Source organism: Sciurus carolinensis, chromosome 5 (assembly GCF_902686445.1).
Source record: "Sciurus carolinensis chromosome 5, mSciCar1.2, whole genome shotgun sequence".
NCBI classification, from domain to species: domain Eukaryota; kingdom Metazoa; phylum Chordata; class Mammalia; order Rodentia; family Sciuridae; genus Sciurus; species Sciurus carolinensis.
Genome location: NC_062217.1, coordinates 145405352 through 145428057, shown reverse-complemented (window position 1 = coordinate 145428057; position 22706 = coordinate 145405352). Strand labels below are relative to the sequence as shown.

At 48.0% G+C, this 22706-nt stretch overlaps 1 protein-coding gene and 1 non-coding gene across 2 annotated transcripts in view; one reads left to right on the top strand and one right to left on the bottom strand.

The window, feature by feature from the left end:
• Tll2 (tolloid like 2) overlaps positions 1 to 22706 on the top strand; it is a 120661-nt gene that overhangs the window by 81574 nt on the left and 16381 nt on the right. Inside the window, exons 8-13 of the mRNA XM_047553499.1 lie at positions 3496 to 3620; positions 6033 to 6148; positions 12024 to 12126; positions 19752 to 19868; positions 20861 to 21006; positions 21458 to 21653. Coding sequence (XP_047409455.1) covers positions 3496 to 3620; positions 6033 to 6148; positions 12024 to 12126; positions 19752 to 19868; positions 20861 to 21006; positions 21458 to 21653 — 803 coding nt within the window. The remainder of the gene's footprint in view (positions 1 to 3495; positions 3621 to 6032; positions 6149 to 12023; positions 12127 to 19751; positions 19869 to 20860; positions 21007 to 21457; positions 21654 to 22706) is intronic.
• Positions 7270 to 7343, bottom strand: Trnag-ccc (transfer RNA glycine (anticodon CCC)). Its single transcript has one exon. It is a non-coding gene; the product is annotated as a tRNA-Gly (tRNA).

The following is a 22706-nucleotide window of genomic DNA, read 5'->3' as shown; positions in this document are numbered from 1 at the left end:
GAATGTTTTTTTTTTCCCAAATCTAGTATGCTACATGTGGAAACCTAAATTGTCTTTTCTGCCAATTTTCATACACATGGAAACTTAAATTGTCTTTTCTGCCAATTTTCTGCATGGATTTTCAGAAAACCATTCTTTCCTTTGGGTCTCTACTAGTGGGCTTTTTTGGAACTTCATCAAAAGTTTCTCTAGTCCCAGTGGGACATGGTGGTGCACACCTGTAATTCCAGTGGCTCAGGAGGCTGAGGCAGGAGGACAGCAAGTTCAAAGCCAGTCTCAACAACTTAGTGAGACCCTATCTTAAAACTAAAAAATTAAAAAGGGCTGGGGATGTGGCTCAGTGGTTAAGTGTCCCTGGGTTCAATTCCTGGTACAAATAGATAAATAAATAAATAAAAGTTTCTCAGTTCCCTAACTCCATGTCCTTACTCCTGGTCAAATATCCCCTGAAGCCTTGTCTTTGATTCTGTGAAAGAGCAGATGATAGCCTACAAATATGTACTCCTCTAGGGAACAAAGACTTTTCCCACTGATGGGAAACCCAGTCTTTGTTTTTCTTTACAACTGAGCTGTCTCCTTACCACTTTATTCCCTCTGGTTTATTGTGCTTCTTCTCCACTCCCCCTTAGTAGGACCCAGGCTGTGGGGAGTGGTGTCTCTGGAGGTTTTGTTGGGCAAGGTCCAGGGAACAGGAGGAGACAGCCTTCTAGTACAGGGATGTCTTTGTTTGGAGAACCCAGAGCTGACGGTTTTATTCCCTACGGCATCTGCCAGAGCCCCTCTCAGTCTAGCAGAACGTCAATGTTAGTGGTAGGGGTCACCCTCCTCGAGGGGGAGGAGCACTGTGGCAGTGTTTTACCCAGGGCAGCTCTTCCAGTAGACCTCTTTCGGAGCCCAGCGCCTTGCCGGTGGCTCTGGGACATACTGGGATGTCCCAGCTCCAAACACTGATCGCATGTGATCAGTGTGCCTGCTTGAGGTCTCCAGGGCTCGAAGTCTTCTGTGTTCTTAATACTGTCATTGAAGGCCCACTGTTTCCTGGAGGGAGGGAAACACTGACTGGAAGGAAGAAGATGCTCAGGGGTGGGTTCCAGGGCTGCCTGGGTTCCAGAGCTGGCTGTCCCCTGGGCAAGTCGTGTAAGCCCTACAGGCTTAGATTTCTCACCTGTAGAGTGGGAAGCCTAGTGATAGGAGATCTGCCTCCCAGGGTGTAAAGAAGATTAAAAAAGAAGGTGTTTGTCAAGTGCCCAACCCCAGGCAGGTCTCTTATTGCTAGGCTCGGGGAGCAGAGCACAGTGGGCTTCAAAAAATGACTCTTGAATTAAAGTATGCAGCCAAGACAAGGGCTGACTTCAAAACATTTTGCAAAATAACTATTTACATCCAAAAGGAAATGCTAAAATGTCCACAATTACCTAGCTACTAACTGCACACTCTCCTTTCTCCTTGCTCTCTCTCTTTTAAACAGTTTCCCTAAACTCTGTACTAACCTGGAACATGCATATTATCTGTATTTCTTCCTGGTTGCATCACTTTGTCATAGTTTTGCTCTTAGTTTGCTTGTTTTTCTAAATCAGACTCCAAGTTCACTTTCTCTCCAACAATAGCATGAGGAGTCTGGACCATCCGCTGATTTCCCTTTGGGCCTCCCTATGCCCACCTTTCTCTAACTGTGCCCTGGCTTCTCTAACTCCTATTGTCTCCTCTCTAGGTCCAGAGTCCCCTAGAGAAACCTCAGTGGAATCCTTGGTCTCTCTTAGTGACCTCACCAGGTTTTAAACCATAAGTGATGACTCTGTTCAATTCTAAATTCAGTCTCCTGCTACTGTAAAAATGGGCACCTGTGCCCTAACAAATGACATGTTCATTTGTAGATAGTTCCCTGAAGAAAGGAATCTTGCAGCATAAACATAAGAACCACCACATGGTCTAAGCAGCCCAGGCTAGCACACCATGTCACTGCCTGGCAAAGTCACTAGCAGATCTGGCATGTGAGATGGGTGTCTTGCCCTCCTTCACCATTCACAGGGCACACCTGAGCTAAGGCGGTGGCTTGGGAATGAGGAGAAGGCTAGGGACTTGAGGGATGCCATCCCAGAAGGCGCAGTACCTAGTCACTGGTCCAAGAGAGCATGAGGGAGAGGGAGGAGCTCAGGAACCTTTGGTCCAGTCTCAGGAGACAAGGTCATGGAACCAAAAGGAGAAAAATGGAGCAAACTTGGTTTGGGGCAGTTGGGCATAAGAGGCCCTTAGGATAGCTCAGAGGAGGTGGCACCAGGTGTCAGGGGTCTGGTAGATGGTTCTGGCTGGAAATAGAACTTACTGTGGGTATCCAGGTGTGGGCAAAATCCGAGGAGTGGGTGGAACATGGAGAGAGGAGAACAGAGGGAGTGGGGAGAAACCCAAGGGGCAGGAAGTAGAGCTCTGAGCAGCTCCGAGCAGTGCCCCAGGGATAGGGAGAACAGAGTGAAGAGGGAAGGGGGCAACAGGTCCCAGGGCTGTGGAGGGCATGGCAAAGACTGAGAAACACCCCTTGGTAGGTGAGTGGTGACCATTACAGGTGGCATCAGATGTGATGGAATGAGGAATGAATGATAGGTGAGCATCAAAACAGATGCAGTTCTTTCCAGAAACTCAGATACAAAAGAAGGAAAGAGGTAGTATCAGGAGGATTCGGTTCAATGGAAGGCCTAACCTCCAGGAGAGGCCCCACACACAGATGGTCTGGAGGCAGAGGAGGCTCAGAGCTGGCAGCAGAGCAGGTGGGGAGAAACCACGCCCACACAGGGAGGTGCAGATAAGGCCAGGGCTCAGCCAGGCATCCTGGTTTCCATTTGTGTTTTAGAAATAAGGCTGTCATTTTAGATGTCATTCACGTAGGAGTAGAATATGATGCCAATACGGGGAAGGGCTGCCCCGACCATCCAGGCCAGTCTCTTTCAACTTTCTCTTGTTCTCTGCATTTCTCTCTGGCCGTCAAGACCCCTCAAGCTCTGATTCATCAACTCATTTGCCTTTACTTGCTGGTCAGTGGCCCAGAACCTCACACTGCACCAGCTCCCAGGCTCTCCCTGAATGGACTTATCTATGCATGGTAGTGCCCAGTGCACACCTCCAGAGGCGCCCCTCACACCACCTTCTGTCTGAATGGTGCTTCCTGCCTTGTGCAGTGTGCTGGCCCCACAGCTAGGGCTGTCAGGGGCTTCATGGAAATGCTCACTACACAGCAGCAAGGAAGGCTCTGGCAACCAGGCTAGGGCACATTTTTTAACTTGGCAGTCATCTTTCATTGGGAAGTGAGCAGGCAACTGGTGAAATGAAATGCTGGAAGGCCAGCCGGAGCGAGGGAAGCTGCCCCCATCATGCCAGCGGGGGAGAGGCAGGCTGGGGGAAGGAATGCTGTCGGGATGAGGGGCAAGGAAATGAAGACTGTAAACCCCATGTGCACAGGCTGACAGCCTGACTTTTCTTCCTCTCTCTTTTGTGTTCCTGTAGAGGGGTTTTCTTAGACACCATCCTTCCCCGTCGGGATGACAATGGCGTCAGGCCAACCATTGGCCAGCGTGTGCGTCTCAGTCAGGGAGACATAGCTCAAGCCCGGAAGCTGTACAAATGCCCAGGTAACTGTAATCCACAGCGTTCCCAATACCTCTGAGCATCCCACAGCTCAATGCTGTTTGCAAGCAGCCCCTTGCTAAGATAACTTGGGAAACCTAAGGGGTCTGTTTCTTGGCAGCTATTATCTGAGACCTGTCTTAGGAGGTGTGAGATAGCGTAGAAAACCAAAATGGTGGGAGACTTGTAGGTCTCAGAGCCTACAGCTAAACTTGTGGGGGTCTTTGGACTTCTCTGGCAAAGCCTGGGGTCCAGAGGGAAAGAAATCATAGTAGGAGAGCAGTACACAGGTATAGGGGGCAGTGTGGCCCCATAACAGTCAGAGCACCTGATGATTGGAACTGGTGATGTGGATTTGGCAAGACAAGAACCAGGGAGCTAAGCAGGAAGACAGAGTGAGGGAGAATGCTTTTGGGATAATGGGGATCTGTTTCCCAAATACTCTGGGTAGGGGAAGTCTCAGTGCTGTAAAGGAGGTCATTTCTATAGTCTTAGATCAAGGACCAGTAGTCTGCTATCGAAGACTGAAAAGTACCCTTGGGTTGGAGCAAAGGTCTATTGTGTGTCCAGTTCAACAGTCCCCATCATTTAAATTGGCCCTCTTTGCCTCTCTTCCCCTTACTTTCAGCACCATCTCAACCCCTGCTACCCTGGGGGTGAGGTCTCCTTGCATCCCCTGAGCTGCTGGGTGACAGTGCAAATCACAGGTCACAGCAGCCAAGATTTTACCATGGCTGGGACAAAACACATTCCTGTGGTTTGAGGACAGTAGGAAGTTCCATTACCAACAGGTCCAGCAACTCTCCAGATGGGGGCCACTGGAGAAAACCTGTGCTGTCACATTGCTCTGTGATACAGGACCGTGGGGCCTGCAAAGGGCTGTGTGGGGCTTGCATCCTCATGAAACTCGGAAATATGTCCATTCAGCTATCAGTCATCTGGGGGCATATTGGGGCTGAAATACAGAACACACATATCATATAACCTTGCTGAATTTAAAGGGAAACCTTATAGCTCTCCCTGGGAAACGCCACAGTATTTATTTAGTTATAATGTATATGCTGCTTATTTCCCAAAAGGGTCCAAGGCAGCTGGTAAATACCACAGAGCCACACAGTAATATATCTGTTGTTGCAGAATGTTGATGATTATTCTAAAATAATTTCCATGGAACCCTCAGGGGTGTTGACTGCCGGGCATAATCCTCATGATGCCTGGCAGTTGTTCGGTAATATGATATTGAAGCCCTGATATCCAGGATTTCCTGAGGCCAGGGATGGGCAGTTCTCCACACCTCTCTTCCTGCAGTTCCAAAAAATACGGATCTTCAAGTCATTTCACATAGTGACTGAAAGCTAAGCTTTTGTCAGGCAGAGGTTGAATCACATGTAGGAGAAGATGCTTAAGGACACTTGTTTCCATGCTTTGGAGGTGGCCCCCTAAGATGAGAGGCACTCAGCAAGCCAGTGTCTTTGTCTTTGGGGCTTAAGTCCCTGGGGCTCAGGGAACTCCAAAACCTGCAGCTCCCAAAGTACAGGTACCCTTTTTTTTTTTTTTAAAGGACAAATCTGGGGAAATATTTTTAACATCTACGTTCTATGTTTTAGGCTCATGACCAAGCACCCTTCAAACACACAAGGACAGAATAGCATGCTATAGAATATTCTAACCTCCTGTGCTTCTGCATTCCTCTCTGTGTTCTTGACTATTTGGTAGCTGGATTGGAAGTGTGTGGCAGGGGGAAAACGAAAAAAGAGGGAGGAGGAGGAGGTGTGTGCAAGTTTCAAACTAATAGCTGAGGGCTGGGGGTGTAGCTCAGTAGTAGAGTGCTTGACGAGCATGCTTGGGGCCCTGGGTTTGATTCCCAGCACTGCAAAAAAAAAAAAAAGAAAAAAAAAAAAATCACACCAACAGCTGAGATGAGTTTAAAAGCATTTTTTTTTTCCTTGCCTCACTGACTGGCACTTCCACATTCTTCCTGGGGCATATGTTATCATTAGCAATCATAATGACTGCAGTGTATGGAGCACTCAGTGGGTCCCAAGCACTGAGCGGACCCATTTCATACAATGCAAATGATTCTATGCCCCCTCTGAGTGAGGCCCTGCTTACTTTACAGGTAAGAAAATGAAAGTCCAGCACATGGCCACACAGCTGGCCAGAGAGTGGGTACTCCAGCCCAACTCCAGGCTTTCCTTAGTCCCGAGAGCCTTAGCAGATGGATGTTACTCTTTGCACCCTGATGCTATTTTCACTTATGTTAGCCAAAAAATTGTCGATGTGCCTGGCTTGCTTCTTGCCAGTGGAAAGGACTTTGGGTGGTGAAGGGTGTCCTTGCTGTGCAGCCCTGCACAGGGGCTTTTGGGCAGGGAGCAGGTGCAGGAGCCCTCATCATAGTTCTCGTTTTGCTTGTGCAGCTTGTGGGGAGACCCTTCAGGACACAACAGGAAACTTTTCTGCACCTGGTTTCCCAAATGGCTACCCTTCTTACTCTCACTGTGTCTGGAGGATCTCTGTCACTCCAGGGGAAAAGGTAGGTGGGAACATTAACTGCTCTGATTAGATCATTGCATGTGGTGTACACATCCTGAAATCTCACAGTGTACCCCATACATATGTGCTACCATTATTCGTTAATCAAAATTAATTATTAAAAATAAACGTTTAAGGAAATGAAAATGTTAACTACCCTGATTTGATCATTACACACTGCATATATATATCAAATTCTCACACTTTACCCCATAAATATGTACAATTAAAATAATAATAAATAAAATTTAAAGATGAGAAACCTCCTTGTTAGTTGGGTGAGACAAGAGGACTTATCCTTACAGTTACTAGTAGTAATAACACAGTTTTTATTAAAATATTTTTTTAGTTGTATACAGACACAATACCTTTATTTTTATGTGGTGCTGAGGATTGAACCCAGTGCCTCCCACGTAGAGGCAAGCACTCTACCACTGAGACCCAATACAGTTTTCTTGTGAGCACACAGTACATACCAGGCACTTCCCTGATGCTATACATTTATTATTTCTGAACTTCTCCACCGGTCTCGCCCATACACATGGAGGCCTAGTGCATACTAAATATCCATGTAAGTTATAAATCAAACTAACTGTAAAGTAGGTTCTATCTCTTACCTTCATAAGTACACTGTTATTATGCCCTGGAGAACAAGGTCCAATTTAGAATTTATTGACAGCTCAGAGTGCTACTCTGGAAGGTGACAATATGGGAGAACTGGCCCCAAGCCCACAGTCTGCTGCTTCAGGAGCACTGTATTGGCACCCTGGCCCACAATCCCAGACATCACCCACTCCTACTTTGCAGACAGCTGCTCTTTGGCTAAAGGAGGCGGGTGGCCAGGTATGCACTCACCCTCAGGATGATGGGTCCAAGGAATGGGTCCTTGCATGCCCTGAAAGTGGGCTCAGAGCTATTTGGACAGGGAATTCCAGGGTCCTGGATCCCTGGAGTGAGGCCTTGAGACCAGGAAAGCTCTGGGTTTACATGTGCATTTGTCCCTGAAGATTCCATGACCCTCTAGAGCTGGGCCTAGGGCAAGGGCCTTTTTGTACTGGAATAAGGGTGGCATGTTTTCAACCCTACTTCAGGGTGACTTTTTTTTTTTTTTTTTTTTTTTTTTTGTGGTGCTGGGGATCGAACCCAGGGCCTTGTGCTTGGGAGGCAAGCACTCTACCAACTGAGCTATCTCCCCAGCCCAGGGTAACTATTCCTAAATCCAGTCTATAAAGGAAGAATTAGAAGCTCACACATTAAGGTGAGCTTACCAAATTCATGGTAAGATATAGAACTGGGAATAGGAACCCAGACCTTGTACTCCAAAGTTTCTCTTTTTACTTCATAGCTACAAATGCAAGTGTTCTTCAGGTTGTCTTAGATGTTGTTTTAGTCAGTTTTTTTTTTTTTTTTTTTTTTTGCTGCTGTGACTAAAAGATCTGGGAAGAAAAGTTTATTTGGGGGCTCACGGTTTCAGAGGTCTCAGTCCATGGACTGCCGGCTCCATTCCTCAGGCTTAAGGTAGGGCAGAACATCATGACAGAAGAGTGTGGCAGAGAGAAGCACATGTGATAATAAGCAGAGACAGAGAGAGGTCTCCACTTGCCAGATATATACCCCAAAACCATACTCCAATTCCCACCTCCTCGCCACACCCTACCACTTTGGTTACCACTCAGTTAATCCCAATCAGGGGATTAATTCACTGATTGGGTTCAGACTCTCACAACCCAATCATTTCTCCTCTGAACCTTGTTGCATTGTCTCACATGTGAGCTTTTGGGGGACACCTCACATCCAAATCCTAACAGATGTTCCCAGATCTCTCTGGAATCACACCTGTCACAGATGTCCTACAGTACCATGACTGCTGGTTTATTTGTCCCATTTCTAAACCTTAAGCTCAAAGATTGTCCACCCTCAGTCCTCACGTAGTCTATAGCACAAAAACAGTCGCACAGTGGATATTTGTTGACCAGCAATGTGGATACATGAGAGACTGAGTGACAGCAGCTGAGAGTGGCAGCAGGGTGCATTGGAATTTTTCAGGTGCCTGGAAGCCTTCGGGCTTTCCTAATCCATAGCTTTAAAAAGACGTCCATTTAAGTGTTGGGTTTAGCATAGTGAGATGGCTGGAGAGAAGTGGCTAAGAATCATTGTGAGCATTTTCTAAGGACTGAATTCCCTACTCACTATGTAATCTAGATAGTTTGATTGAATCCTCACATCAACCCCATATGCTAGACGGCCTTACCGTGCTCATTTTACAGGTAAGGAAATGGACTTGCCCAAGGATACTAAATTTGTTTCATAGTTGGGATGTGAACCTGGGCGACTGGGAACCTACATGCTTGACCATCATCTTATGTTATTACCTAGAGGGAACAAGCTAGTAGACATTTCATGTGCATTTATACATACACATTTGCACACACACGTGTGTACCCACACATGTACACCCTTTCTTTGACTCTGAGCATTTAAAATGGCGCTCTTGCCATCTTGTATTGGAGACTTCAGATCTTCTTCCTTAAGCAGATGGGAGGCTTCTGTGTCTGTTGGAGGCCCTAACAGGAGGGAGGCAGGGAAGAGGAAGAGGAGGAGAGGAATGAGTCTGGTAATCTCCAAATTGTTGAATTGCCCTGCACAGCTTAGGCTGTGATATGTAAGCCTCAATTATTTGTGCTAACTGGGGGCAGGGAGAATATACATCATTGAAATTCCTGCACCAATTATTCCAATTTCTGCTTCACACAGCCTTCCCCAGAGCTGCTAGTAATTAGCAAACTTGATTGATTCAAGTATCACCTCTCGTTCATCACCTCTTCCCCTATGGTCTTTATGGTTCACTAACACACTTAAAATAATTAGCCTGAATAATTATCCTGTTCATTCAGATCATGAATGTGTTACCAGGGAAGTTGTACTAACATTTCCTTTCTGTAATTTTAAAAAGCAAAGACTAAAGAATTATCGTACAACCAGCTTATAAGTATTGTTGGACTCAATCACCTGAATACAGGCACTGTGGGGGATGTGAGAGAAACCTAGGGTACATCCCTGTCTTTAAGAGGCTTAGCATTTAGTTTGGGCTCCCCCTTGCTCCCTGGGAATCTAGTTTAATGGAAGGAGGGACATTGGCTTGGTACCAGCTTTTTCCTGAAGTTTCCAAGGTGATTCTAATATACAGTATGGTTGAAAAACACCAGTTTTAAAGGAAAGTGGTCTCTCTCTCTCTCACACACACGCACACACACACACAATGATAGAGATAAGCTGGCCCGTTATTTTCTGGAACTCACTTTTCATTTCCTAAGAGACTATAGGGCTTTATGGGAGAAGATGCTTCCTGTCCTAGGACCTGACCACTGGGTGGTATTGACCCTAGGGGAGAGGTGGGCACCCCCAATACCTTTTTTGATGGGTAGCCTGTGAGGGGCAGTTTGTGGTCTCTAAATGCACACTCTTGGGACCTCATTTTAATTGCCATGTATGGGGTGCCTCCTACATGCTGGGCAGGCATTCTGCTCTTTATGTACTGCTTTTATATGCAGTCTGCTGGACAGCCCAATGGTGTGCGTGCTGTTTTACAGATGAGTAAACTAGAGGGCCAAGAAATCAATATTTCCCCAAGATTCCAGAGCTAGTAAGGAGTGGAGCTGAGAAGCAAAGCCAGATCTGCCTGACTAAAGACACCTGCTCTGAATCATTGTGAGAGAGAGTGGGTATTTCCAACGAGGCAAAGATCAGATCATATCCAGCTAGGAAACCAGGGAAGGACTTGAGGAAATGGCGGCCAGGCCTGGGGAGGATTTCACTAGTGTGGGTGTATCAAGGAGCTCTGGAAAAAGGGGACAGAGACTGACCCTGGAAGCTCTAGAAAGTAAGCAGGGATTTTAATTTTTTGAGCTGGGTGTGTAGGGAGCCACAGAGGAAGGAATCTGGTAAACATGAGATACAAGATAGGGAAGATTGATCTAGAAGAATGGATGGGGTTCAGCAGTCCCGAATTTGGGAATCAGGAAAAGTTGAAGGGGAACCAAGATGGGGTTGAATGGGAGGGACACAGACATCTTAAAGGGATAAGAGCCCTCAGCATGGGTACAGAGCAGATACTGGGGTGGTCCATGACAGAGGTAAGGGAGGGATTGGTTATATCAGGGCCTGGCACCTGAGTGATTGAGGTAATGGGTCTCCTATTGTCAGGTAGGTGGGATGGGAAATGCTTGGTTTTGAGGTGCTCATAAAGTTAGTGGGGAGCAGGGAGGGCAAAGCCAGTCAAGAAGTAGGCAGAGGTTAGGTCAGTGTGGTGACAACCAGAAAGCACAGGTTCAAAACTTCCTGTTTAGAGGGGCCAGGGAGCTTGAGGACAAATCACTATTCCTTAGGTCTGGGCTGGAGGGACTAGAGCCTTTGACCGATACCCCTTTAGGCTGTAGGTATCCTTCCAGGCAGAGGGTCCCCAGGGCTATTGTGAATATAAGAGAAGTAGCCAGTGGAGGGGCAGGAAATGAAGGTGCTGGAGCCAGAGGAGCTGCTGAGAGCAAGGTCCCTGGAGTTGAAAGAGGAGTAGGGTTGGGTGCAGTGCAGGGACCAGGACTAGCTGGAGAGCAGGAAGAGCTGAGAATTGAAGGAGCAGGGACATGCTGAACATGGGCAGAGAGCCAGCTAGAGAGCTTGGACCAGAAAGCTGGGCTTCTCAGTGTGGCAGGAGCCGAAGCTGGAGTGAGGGGTGAAATGAGAGGGGAAACCTGCACTCCATTCCTGGCCATCTGCCAGGGTGACCCCAAGCTGGAGGGTGACAGGGGATCAAGGCCAGATCATGGGTGTATTGAGGCCCAGTCTGCAGGACCACCCTGCTCCCTCCACTAAGGATTCACTTATTTGACCAGAGAGACATCCACTGAGGAACCTCAAAGATGACCAGGAGAGCTGAAATGCCTGGTCTCATTCCAGCTGAACCTGCCCGCTCCCCAGCTTCCCCCATCTCTTTGCTTCTCCTGCTGCCTCTCTGCAGACACATAGGATGCAGGGCCTGCAGGGCAGATTCTCTGACAGCTCCTTGCCTTAGCCCATGTCAGTTTCTCCAGCCCTGTTTCTCTGCCTCTAGTCCCTTTAGGTTAGTGACACCTCCTCTGAGAAATCTTCCCAAGGTGTCATGAGGCAGAATTCACTTCTCTCTTCCCTGGATGACAGAGGGGTCTTCCTGCCACCTCCCCCTGCCCTCAGTGTCCTTGCTGGCTTGTCACACTTGTCTTGCCTCATTGGTTAACTTCCCAAAAGGCTGATACCATCTTACTGCTCTCTCTCCATTGCTCAACACAGACTAGCACACAGTAGGTGGTCAGCAAACCATGGTGGAATGAATGAGTGCACTAATTATAGGAAGGCTATTAGACATACCACACCTCAGAAGAATGAGGTCATGGCTGAAGGGACATTGATCACGGAGGTGCTCAGATGCACTCAGGCTAACCCCACCCTGCCCCCCGAATGATTGATGATGTTACAAGATCTTTCCATATCTCTGAACTTCACTGACCCCTTACCTCCTTCCAAATCCCAGTCTCAATGCGCCCTGGGCTGTCTTTTTAATGCATTGTGCTCTCTGTAAACCACCTAGTGACTTCAAAAGCTCAAGTGATTCCCCAGACAGAGTCTAAGGGTCCATCTCCTTCTGTTTACTCCCCATCCTGCCTAAGGTTTATTATTTAATGTCACGAGGTTTCCTGTGCCTGTATTTTTGAGAAAACACTCCTATTGCATTCTAGGGTCTCTGTATGCTAAAAGGTAACATGAGAACACCGGTATGCAAGACATATCATGCAGAACTACTCGGGCTTTGTTGTCCAAACTCACTTTATGGTAATTCTTTACAGATCGTCCTGAACTTCACATCCATGGATTTGTTTAAGAGCCGACTGTGCTGGTACGATTATGTGGAGGTCCGGGATGGTTACTGGAGAAAAGCCCCCCTATTGGGTGAGTGGACTTCAGACAGCCTTAAGAGAGAAGCCATCAGGTGTTCCCTGGGATGCTCTCACTGTCTCCAAGGGACCGCCTTGTCGGCAGTCACAGGAAGCTCTCAAGGGCCTGTGTCATTGTAAAACTCTGAACACTCCATTTGGCCACACATGTTAAAAGCTTTTAAAACTGCTTATAACCTTTGACCCAGCAATTGCACTTCTTGGAATTTATCCTAGGGAGCTAATTAAGGAAGTGTGCAAAGCTCTAGCTACAGGGATGTGCACTGAAGCAAGGAAAATTGAAAGCAATTTAAACATTCAACAAAATAGGGGTTAACCAAATAAATGATGATACATCTTTTCAATGAAAAACTTTCTAGTCATTAAAAATTGGACGTGGCTATGTGTTAATATAGAAAGGTGTTTGTGGTATGCTGTTACACAGAAAATAGAATATGCATTAATTAAAAAATATGTGTGCATATTTACATACATACGTGCATACATACCTAATGTAGACATTGCAAACTTAGATGACCTCAAAGGTATAAAAGAATGAGATGGAATTGGTATAACAGAATAAGAAGTGGTAGGGAATGTGGTGAACTGAATACCTAATGTCCCACCCCAAATCATTCAAAACAAAATGACTTGAAAAACATTGTGCAGATTGAATCCCACTGGAAGAAACCATTTTGTGACCTAAAATATAAATACCAAGTGAAATTATAAATGTAAATAAGTAACAGTAGTTATCTTAGTATGGTAGAGTATTTTTTTAAAAAATTATTCTGTTCTTGGTTTAGAAATTTTTCCCTTTTTCTATGCTGGATATATATTTTTGTGGTCAGGGCGTGAACTCATCCATGAAGAGGCAGCTTGGACTTTTGAGTGAAGGACCGTGGGCAGGTAGTGTATAGAGAAAGCTGAGTTCATTCAAGACTTGCCACAAAAGAACAGATCCCTCATGGATGACCAGGGAAGATGAACACTGTGTTGAGGACTAATGGATCCATGACTTGGGAGCTGACATTGGAACTTATTCGGCTCAGGAATGGCAGCCATGGTGGAGTTGGAGAGAGAAGCCGATGGACAGGAGCTAGACGGAAGGGTCCCAGCTGAGGGGGTTATCCTTGCTAGAGCAGTCTGTAGGGTGGGCTTCTGGGTTGGATTAGCCTGGGGGCTTGGTGAGGACTTGGTCTCTGGCATATCTTTCTATGAGCAGAAAAGCCACTCGTGCTATGCTGTGAATGATGAGCCTGAGAGTGAGCCATGGCTGGGGCAGTTGGCTGAAGACAACCCTGGGAAATTGAGGAGAGGGCTAAACTGAGAATGTCACTGCTACACGGAGCCCCGGAGCAGGCTGGATCCTGGGGAACCAAGCGTGGGATATGCAGAAGAGACAGTGACGGGAGGTCTGGCTGGATTCAGGAGGGGCTCTGGTAGCTACTAAGTTTCTGTTATCACTGTGAGTAGCACACAAAGCACCTGTGTCAGGAGGGCCATGAATTTAAATTTCTAGAGGCAAAACAGATAGGAATCCATGTCCCTGGGAGCTCCAGGGAGCTGGGAAGCAGCCAGGGCAGGCTCTGAGTGGGAGTTCCAGGTTGCCACCATGAGGAAGAATCTATTCAGTAGAAAGCAGTCCATGTACACAGGACAGGAAAGTGATCCCCAAGCCAAGCACGCACAGGAATGTGGACACTGCAGGACAAGTGGGTTATACCAAGCCCTGAAAGGGTTGAGGCTGTGTGTCCCCTGTTTCTGTTTCCTGCCTAACAAGAGCAGGCATGGCAGGTGCTAGCAGCCAGAGGGAGGTATGGTTTTACAGACAGCACTGATCAGGTATGGCAAAATGACAGAGGGCTGGATCCCTGGGTACACAGGTTTCCAAACCTGGCTGAGGACCAGCATGGCCTGGGAAGAGTTCCATGAAGACAGATTTCTGGGAGACTAGTGAAATGGGACCCCCACAAGTTGGGTCAGAAAATGATCTTGCTGACCTAAGAATATACGTGCACGTGTTCACATCTAATACCAAATACATAGAACGGGGACTGCAAGGATGCTCATCAAACTGGTGAAATGGTTGCCTCTGAGACAGGAAGGTGAGGTGGGGTCTGCTTCACGTTTTGTTTTGCATACTCCTCAGTTGTTTGGATCTTTTATAAGTGCATTTTCCAAGAGCTGTGTGGGAGGAGCTCCATGAGAACATGGAACCATGGCCCCCTTAGCCTGGCAGAGAACCCACCCCTTCCCAAGAAAGCCAAGCTCCCCAGGGGGCACTAACTTCCCAGGGTCACACAGTTAGCTAATGACAGATAAGAGAGGTGCTCTTCAGATATCCTGGTGAGGGTGAGATGACTATTGGATCTGAGCAGGATCTCCTCTTGGGGTTGACACATAAAATACATTATTCTGTGTTCATCCAAAATTCAAATTTGACCGGACTTCCTGGATTTTTGTTTGCTAAACCTGGCAGCCCTATCCCCCCAGGAATGGGATAGACTCAAGACTCAGGAGGAGGAAGCTCTCTGTCACCCGTTTCCCCAAAGAGGGCCAAGTCACGCTCCTGGAATGGGCACTGGCAGCTGTCCAGGTGTTCCCCTTGCTTTAACTTGAAGCAGGGATCTTCTTACTGCAGGTCCTCCTGTCTTGGCTACGCTTTCATTAATGGGCTAGGACTTGCCCAGCTTGTGGGTGGTGGCGATGGTTTGGGTGTTTTTGTTTGTTTTGGGGTTTCTGGAGTGCATATTTTACCCACTAGTGCAGTGCGTGTGTGCGTGTGGTGTGTGTGTGTGTTTTGGTGTGTTTGGTGTGTGGTATGTGTGGGTGGTATGTGGTGGATGTGTGTGTGGTGTGTTTGGTGTATGGTGGGTGTTTGGTGTGTGGTGTGTATGTGGTATGTGATGTGTATTTGGGGTGTGTGTGTATGGTATGTTTGGTGTGTGGTACAGTATGTGTGGTATTATGTGGTGTGTGGTGCAGTGTGTGTGTGTATGAATATGGTATAGGGTGTGTGTGTGGTATGTATGTGGTGTGGTGTGTGTGTGGTATGTATGTAGTATAGTGTGTATGTGTATGTGGTATGGGATGTGTGTGTGTGTGTGGTATGTGGTGTGGGGTGTGTGTGTGTGGTATGTATGTGGTGTGTATGTGTGTGGTATGTATGTGGTGTGTGTGGTATATATGTGGTACTGTGTATGTGTGCAGTATGTATGTCGTGTGGGGTGTGTGTGTGTGTGTGTGGTATGTATGTTGTGTGGGGTATGTATGTGTGGTATGTACATGATGTGTAGTGTTTGTGGAACGTGTTTGATGTGTATGGTGTGGTATGTATGTGGTGTGGTGTGTATGTGTGTGTGGTATATATGTGGAGTGTGTGTGTGGTATATATGTGGTACAGCGTGTGTGTGTGTGTGGTATGTATGTGATGTGTGTGTGTGGTATATATGTGGTATGGTGTGTGTGTGTGGTATGTATGTCGTTTGGGGTATGTGTGTGGTATGTATGTGGTGCGCATGTGTGTGTGTGTGTGGTATGTATGTCATGTGGGATGTGTGTGTGCGTGCGTGTGTGGTATGTATGTCGTGTGGGGTGTGTATGTGGTATGTACGTGATGTGTGGTGTGTGTGGAACGTGTTTGGTGTGTATGTGTGTGGTATGTACGTGGTGTGGTGTGTGTGTATGTGGTATGTTCGTGTTGTGGTGTGTGGGTATGTGGTATGTATGTGGTGTGCGTGTGTGCGTGTGCGCACGCAGCTTCTGCGATCACCATTCTTCCTGTGCAGCAGCTCTCCTTTGCCAACTCTTTGGCCTGCTCTGATGTTTCCAAATGCAGTTGTTAGTGAACTTTTGTGTTTGGAACAAGTGCACTGTGTCAGCCGAGCTGGTCCCTGGGAGGGGTCAGTGCCATGAAATCTACTGGGAGGAGGCAGGTCAATGCCCCTTTGGCAGGAGGGAGAGCGGATTAGGGCGGATTGTGAAAGTATGCATCTCGCTCTGAAAAACCGTGCATTGCATTTTTTCCCAGGGCGGTGTGTGAAAACCCAGGCATAATGCGTGCATGACTTTTTATGAATGAACCCTTTATGACTCCCCATGGAGCCCACTTGTAGTGGTCCTCATCTGCATTTCCTCTTCTTGATATCCTTATTAAACTCCTCCTCCAAATCCAGGAACCAGATATCAGTTTAGGAATTCGATACCTTTTCTCTATTCCAGTTTCTCTCCAGCCTGTTTATTCTCCCTGGAAGGAGACTGTTTGAGACCCAGATTTTCACTTAGCGATTTCAAGGAAAAATTAAGTAGATGAAGAACATTTTGTGACTGGTTAAAGACCTCAAATTGGTTTTTCAGTTTCAGGGACCACTTACAAGATCGTACCAAAAGGTGGAAGGCGATGGCTGCATGCAGAACCGGTCCAGTCGTCTTTAAGTATTGTCCTGGAAATTTGATCCCTCCATGTATTCCTGTTAGAGGAATTACTCTTAATGATGTACTTTTATATGCAGAACTGTCTTTGGGCATTCTGGGTCTCCACAATACACACAAAAGCCCCCTTTCCCTGAAATGGGGAGAAAAGTTCAAAAAGTCCAGGCTGGCCATCAGGGTCACATGGCCCCACCATTGTGGGGTTACCTGGGCAGGAGCAGCCTCCTGGACCAACAGGAATGACAGAGTGAGGCCAGCAGCCAAGACCTGTGTTTCACGAGACTTGCTTCATGGTGTGAGGCTTTGACCTTCATTTGGATTTACTCGGCTGTTTCCAAACAGGGAAATGGGCATGGTGCTTAGGTTCCTAGAGAGCAGAGTCTATGTCTGTCTATCCAAAATGGTGCAATGTTCACGATTTCCCCCAAGTTCCTTTTGAGGGCAGTGGAGGTGCTGGTGGTGATGATGAAGGAGGTGATATTGATGCTGAAAAGCCAGATCTAGACGTCGAGGTTCAAATTCTGCTTCCATTTCCAGCTTTGATCCTCCATTTTCTCATGTATGCAATGGGATTAGCAACGGCACCTAAGTCAGAGAGCAGCAGGGATGAAACGAGATAAGCCACGTGAGGTGCCTAGGACGGTGGCTGGCATGGACATGGTCAGTGACAGAGGGGCTTCTCTGAGCGCCTGTGTGGTGAAGCTGAGAATGCTGGGGTGTCACTCAAGGGGCCAGGTAATGGGTTCCAGTTAAGAATGACAAAAGGATCAGGGGGGAGTACCTAGATTTGTACTTTATCCTGTCAAGTCTGGCTTTGTAGAGGCTGTAAATACACCCAGCTGCAGTTCCTCCCTCCTCCAGGGTACAGAGCAGAGGCTGGTGATCCTCTGACCCTCAGCTGGTGGGCAGTTCTGATCCGGTTAGGTCCTCAGGCAGTGGTGCACAGGCAGTGTCCCTCTCTCTTTTGGAAACAGTCCCCATTGACTGTGACAGCTGGGGTTTTAAAAGCAGGAACTTGGACTTGAAACTCGCTAGGCTAAGGAGGAATTCCCTTTGTGGACTGGCTTTGTCTAACTGCTGTTCAGTGAGCTGTCTCCCCGCTGACGAGCGCTGGTATGTGTCTTTTTCCAAAAACTAATCAAAACTAATTGGCCACGCCAGAGGAACAATTACCGAAAATTTATAGGCTTCTGATGGGTTTTTCCTTGCCAAAGTCTCTGCAGCAGTTTCATCTCATCTCTCTGAATATTAAGCTCACCAAATCCAAATGGCTACAAGTGCCCAGAATCGCAAGGAAGCAGAGATGAGCAGCCCTCTCTTCCATCTCTCCCCAGAGAACATTCTCCAGAGTTGTGAGGGGTGTTAAGAAAGCCCCTCGTGGCATCTATTCTTCCCCAACCTCACTGCTCCCCCATTTCTCAGAAAGGTAAAGCAGAATTATAGCTTCAAGTGGTCTGCCCCGGGCCTGATGTAGAGCTGACAGTGTCCACTAAATAACTGTTAAGTAGACTTTTAAAAGTTGAGGTACAGTTTACATGCTGTGCAGTTCACTATTTAAAGTCAATGTGTGTTCACCAATTTTAGAATATTTTCATCTCCTCCAAAGAACACCGATACTTGTTGGAGGTGCCCCCACCCCCGCCCCAACTCCTCTCCCCAAACTAAAGAAATTCTTTGAGGACTGTGCATAGTAGGTGCTTGGCAGAACCATGGATTTTTGGTCCATGTAGACCCTGTTTGCTTTGTGTTCTGACCAGTGAGACTCAATCCACACCTGCCCCACCCGAACCCGACCCATGGCCGTGGATTGCCATGTACTGGGAAGGCCTGGCCTTCACCTTCTCCTCTGTAGAAGGTCCAAATTTCAGACCACATGTATGCATTCAAAGAAATATTGGGATATTTTTCAAGAACAAAAACTCACATCTATTATGAGCCCTTATTTTTTTATTTTTTCGTGGTGCTGGGGATTGAACCCAGGGCCTGATGCATGCAAGGCAGGTGCTCTACCAACTGAGCTATATCCCCACCCCTATTATGAGCCTTTTTCTATCAGGTATTAGGAACTCGATCTCAGTCAACTTGTGTTTTCTTCCCCTGGGGTGGGCATGCTTCGTGCCAAGGCGTGGTGGGGAGGTACCCATATTGCCACCCTGGCTGGCCTTGCTGGGATGTCCTCATCTCCAACAAGTCAGTGCTCTGGCCAGATAAATGGCTACTGTGCTTCTTCTTTGCCTCAATATTAGGCCAGTTCGGAATGGTACCAAGTCCATGTCTTCCTCCACGCTAGGGAGACATTATTCTGTGACTCCCCAAACCCTGCGGACTTTGAGAAAGTTGCTTCCACAGCCCCCAGGAGCCTAGAATTGTGTTGCCGTGCCATACCATGCTCTGCTGAGGAACTCACATGCCTGCATCATGGCTAAATGTCTTGCTGAACCATGTAGACACTTCTACTCTGACCCCAAGAAGGGCAGGGGAATCTTAGGGTCCCATTGCCCCTCAGACTCTGGTCAAGGACTAGGGATGCAATTTTCTGCTTCTCCCAGATCCTGAAACCTGCCTGGGGTTTCTGTCTGTCCTTTTCCATCCAGAGTCTCAGTTCAGGGTGGGACAGGGCACAGGTTCTTTTAGGGGCTGCCTGGTGCCCTCTCCAATTCTGCCTCCTTGTCCCTTCCCTCCTCTCTCCTAGGAATCTTTCTGAAATGACAAGGGTGAGGAAATGTGCACTCATTCACCATGTGGGCTTCCACATCTACGGTATTGTGACTTGGTTCCTGGGATTCAAAAGCCAGGATCCATTTCTTTCATTGTGTCTTCTCTGGCCTCCATTCCTGAGGCAACAAAGCATAATGTCCAAAGGCAGGGGCATGAGAGGACAGGAAATAGCAAGAAACAGGACTCAGTCTCAGACCATCCTTCCACCACGCCTGCAGAGGCGCCACAGGACCCGTTTGGCAGGGAAGGAACCTCAGTGGTACCCTGGGTGCTTAGATTGATCAGAATCTGGGATTCTCCTCTGCGAGACACAGTGATCATGGGACGTTCAATCCCATCTTCCAGCCCTCTGTATGCTATAGGATCAGCTGTCACAGGCTGGGTTATTGCTCACTTCAAGCCACATTTGAAAAACCATGTTGTTCAGTCTGCAGTGAGTACCTTCTTGGCATCTCCAGGCATCCTGACTGTGTCTTTTGCACTTTCCAGGTAGGTTTTGTGGTGACAAGGTCCCAGAGCCCGTGGTTTCCACGGACAGCCGGCTCTGGGTGGAGTTCCGCAGCAGCAGCAACATCCTGGGCAAAGGTTTCTTCGCGGTGTATGAAGGTTTGTTCATGCTGAAAGAAGCCACTCAGGTGGCTGCTGTCCTTCCCACACAGCCTGCTATCCCTGACCCACCCTGGGCCTGCGTGGTAGCTTGCCAGAGCCTGAGGATGGGGTGACCCCGGTTAGGGGCATGCTGACAGTTGTGAGGCTGCTTCTGCCACAGGTGGAAAGCAGAGGCCAGCTGTGCTCCCCACAGAACCTGTGTCATCTACCTGTCACCAGCCTGCTGAACCTCCTTCCTGTCCAGCCAGGGAGTTTTTTACCCTCACAGGGTGGTGTCAGGGTTATAGAGCAGTGGTCTCTGAATAGCTGTGTGAGCCTGAGCAAAGAACCTGACCTTTCTGGGCCTCTGTTTGTTTCACTTGTGAAAAGAAAACTCTAGACAACATCAGGAAGCACTTGCGCTTCTTAGAAGGTCCGCCATCCCCTGGCTGAATGCCAGCCTTGAGGGTAATGCTGCTCTATGTGCCCAGCTTCTCTGGCTCACTCCCCACACCACCTGCCCCACCATAAAAAAGAAGTGGGGGAGGACCCAGCTAGAAAATTATGAAGGCTCCTGTTGGCCTTAAATTACATAACTTTTGGAGAAGCCAGAGTTTTGTTTTTGTAAAGGAAATAACGTTCTTGTTTGTGTGAGTGCATGAGTGTGCGTGTGTGTGCCCAACGTCCCCTGCCTTATATGTTAGAATCACCTAGGGATGTTGCTGCTGCTCAGCGCTCCCCAGACCCACTCGAATCAGAACCTCTGGGACTGTGGCCCTGGCATCCACAGTTGGAGTGATCTCCCAGGTGAATCTAATGCCCAGGGAAGGCTCCGTATGGTTATTTTCTTTATATGAAAAAATTCAGAGTTGTAACAGATGCATTTGTGCCTTTCTGAGGCAGTCTTTGTTGGATGGAGATGAAAATATCGGTGCGTGGAGCCACCTACTGGTGACAAGAGGCCGCCTGCCTTTCTCTGACACCCTTCCTCCCATGCTCTCTTTCTATAGCTACCTGTGGGGGAGACATTAACAAAGATGCAGGCCAGATTCAATCTCCCAACTACCCAGACGACTACAGGCCTTCCAAGGAATGTGTGTGGAGGATTACAGTTTCGGAGGGGTTCCACGTGGGACTTACCTTCCAAGCTTTCGAGGTAAGGACTGCTTGGATTGTCTTACCTGGGATGGAGTTAAGTGGCAACTTTGACTGGAAAAGCGTTCTGCAAAGATATGTTTTTGTGTTAAAAACAGGAACCTAAGAAGCCATTTCAAGTCCCCAGTGAGTTGTGCCTGGGCATCTGATATCAAAGTTTTTGCCAGCTTTGAAATTTGGTTCACCTCCTTTCTGCAGGCAGCTTGTAGGACAGGTCGAGGGACCTAGGTTGGAATCCAAGGTAGTTTTGTAGTATTGTTCTTCCGCTTCTCTTATTCTCTTCTCAGCTTGATTCACCCTTGACAGCTGTAACAAGAGAACAGTTTGGAGAAGTTCAGTCCCCGCTGGCTGGGTTAGGTTGTGAGAGTGATCTTTAGGCTTCATTCTCAAGTCGAACACCACGAAGCCAAGCCATCTGCCACCATCCGCACTGTCTCTGTTTCTCCCTTTAGATCGAAAGGCACGACAGCTGCGCCTATGACTACCTGGAGATCCGGGATGGCCCCACGGAGGAGAGCACGCTGATTGGCCACTTCTGTGGCTATGAGAAGCCAGAGGATGTGAAATCGAGCTCCAACAGACTGTGGATGAAGTTCGTGTCTGATGGTTCCATCAACAAAGCGGGGTTTGCGGCCAATTTTTTCAAGGGTATGAATTAGCGTTTTGCTTCCAGTTTTAGTCACAGGAAGAAATATTGCTCCCCCAGTGTTAGAATCATAAACCCATATGGCACCTCAGCACCAAACCAGACTCCCCGCAGGGAGGAGGCAGCGACCCATGTCAGAGCTGTGTGTAGGGTCCCGTGGAGTTCCCAACTGATCCGGAGCAGGCTCAGCCTTGGCCTCTGCAGGGCAGGCTGGTCTGTGCTTGGAAATTAGACTTAGCAAGTTGACAAGGTCAAACCAACTTTAGTGAAGGTGAATATTGATAACAGCGAAAATTTTGAATCGAAGTGATCATTAATTGAGCACCTATTGTGTGCCAGGGCTGTGTACGGTACTTGATTTACCTGATGTCATTTAATTTCCCAAATAGCTCTTTGAATTAGGTTTGAGTTACATTTGATCAGCACTGAGTAGGGCTGCTCAGGATCAGCTAGGAAAGCGGCAGACAGAGGAGCCCAGCACAGTGTGACTACACAGCTCAGACTTTCTAGGACATGGCCTTACGCTCCTTAGTGTGGGCCAGAGACAACCCAGGGCTTCAGCTCCTAAGGCTGACGCCCCCAGCCTCCGTGCCTACCCCAGGGGAGTGTGGGGGGAGCAGAGTAGGGGACGCTCTGGGAACAAACCTCCTTGTTGCCTTGGGGACCCACGTTCTGTAGGGTCTTAATGAAGGCAGACCCAGCATGCTTGGCCCCAGGGTGGGCTTCCTGTGAATGGGTGGATCTTCCTTGTCTGCTCTCAGGGCCCCTGAAATCCTGCAGACCATACCCTAGTGGGGACCATGATGTTGCTCAGTGCATTGTAACTGGCACACAGTAGGACTCCCACAGCCCTGGTAGACAGCCTGTCCTCTGCAGTGGAGACCCCTTAACTAGTGCCAGCACCCCCCCAGCGGCCCAGCTACTTGAGCCCAGGGAGGCTGCTTCCCTGCCTCTCCACCTCTCCTGGGCTCCTGGCACTGCCAGCCTAGAGATCCTGGTCCCTCTCCCCTTCTCCCCTTTGACCTCCTTTTTAGACCCTTCCTCCAGGTTCTACA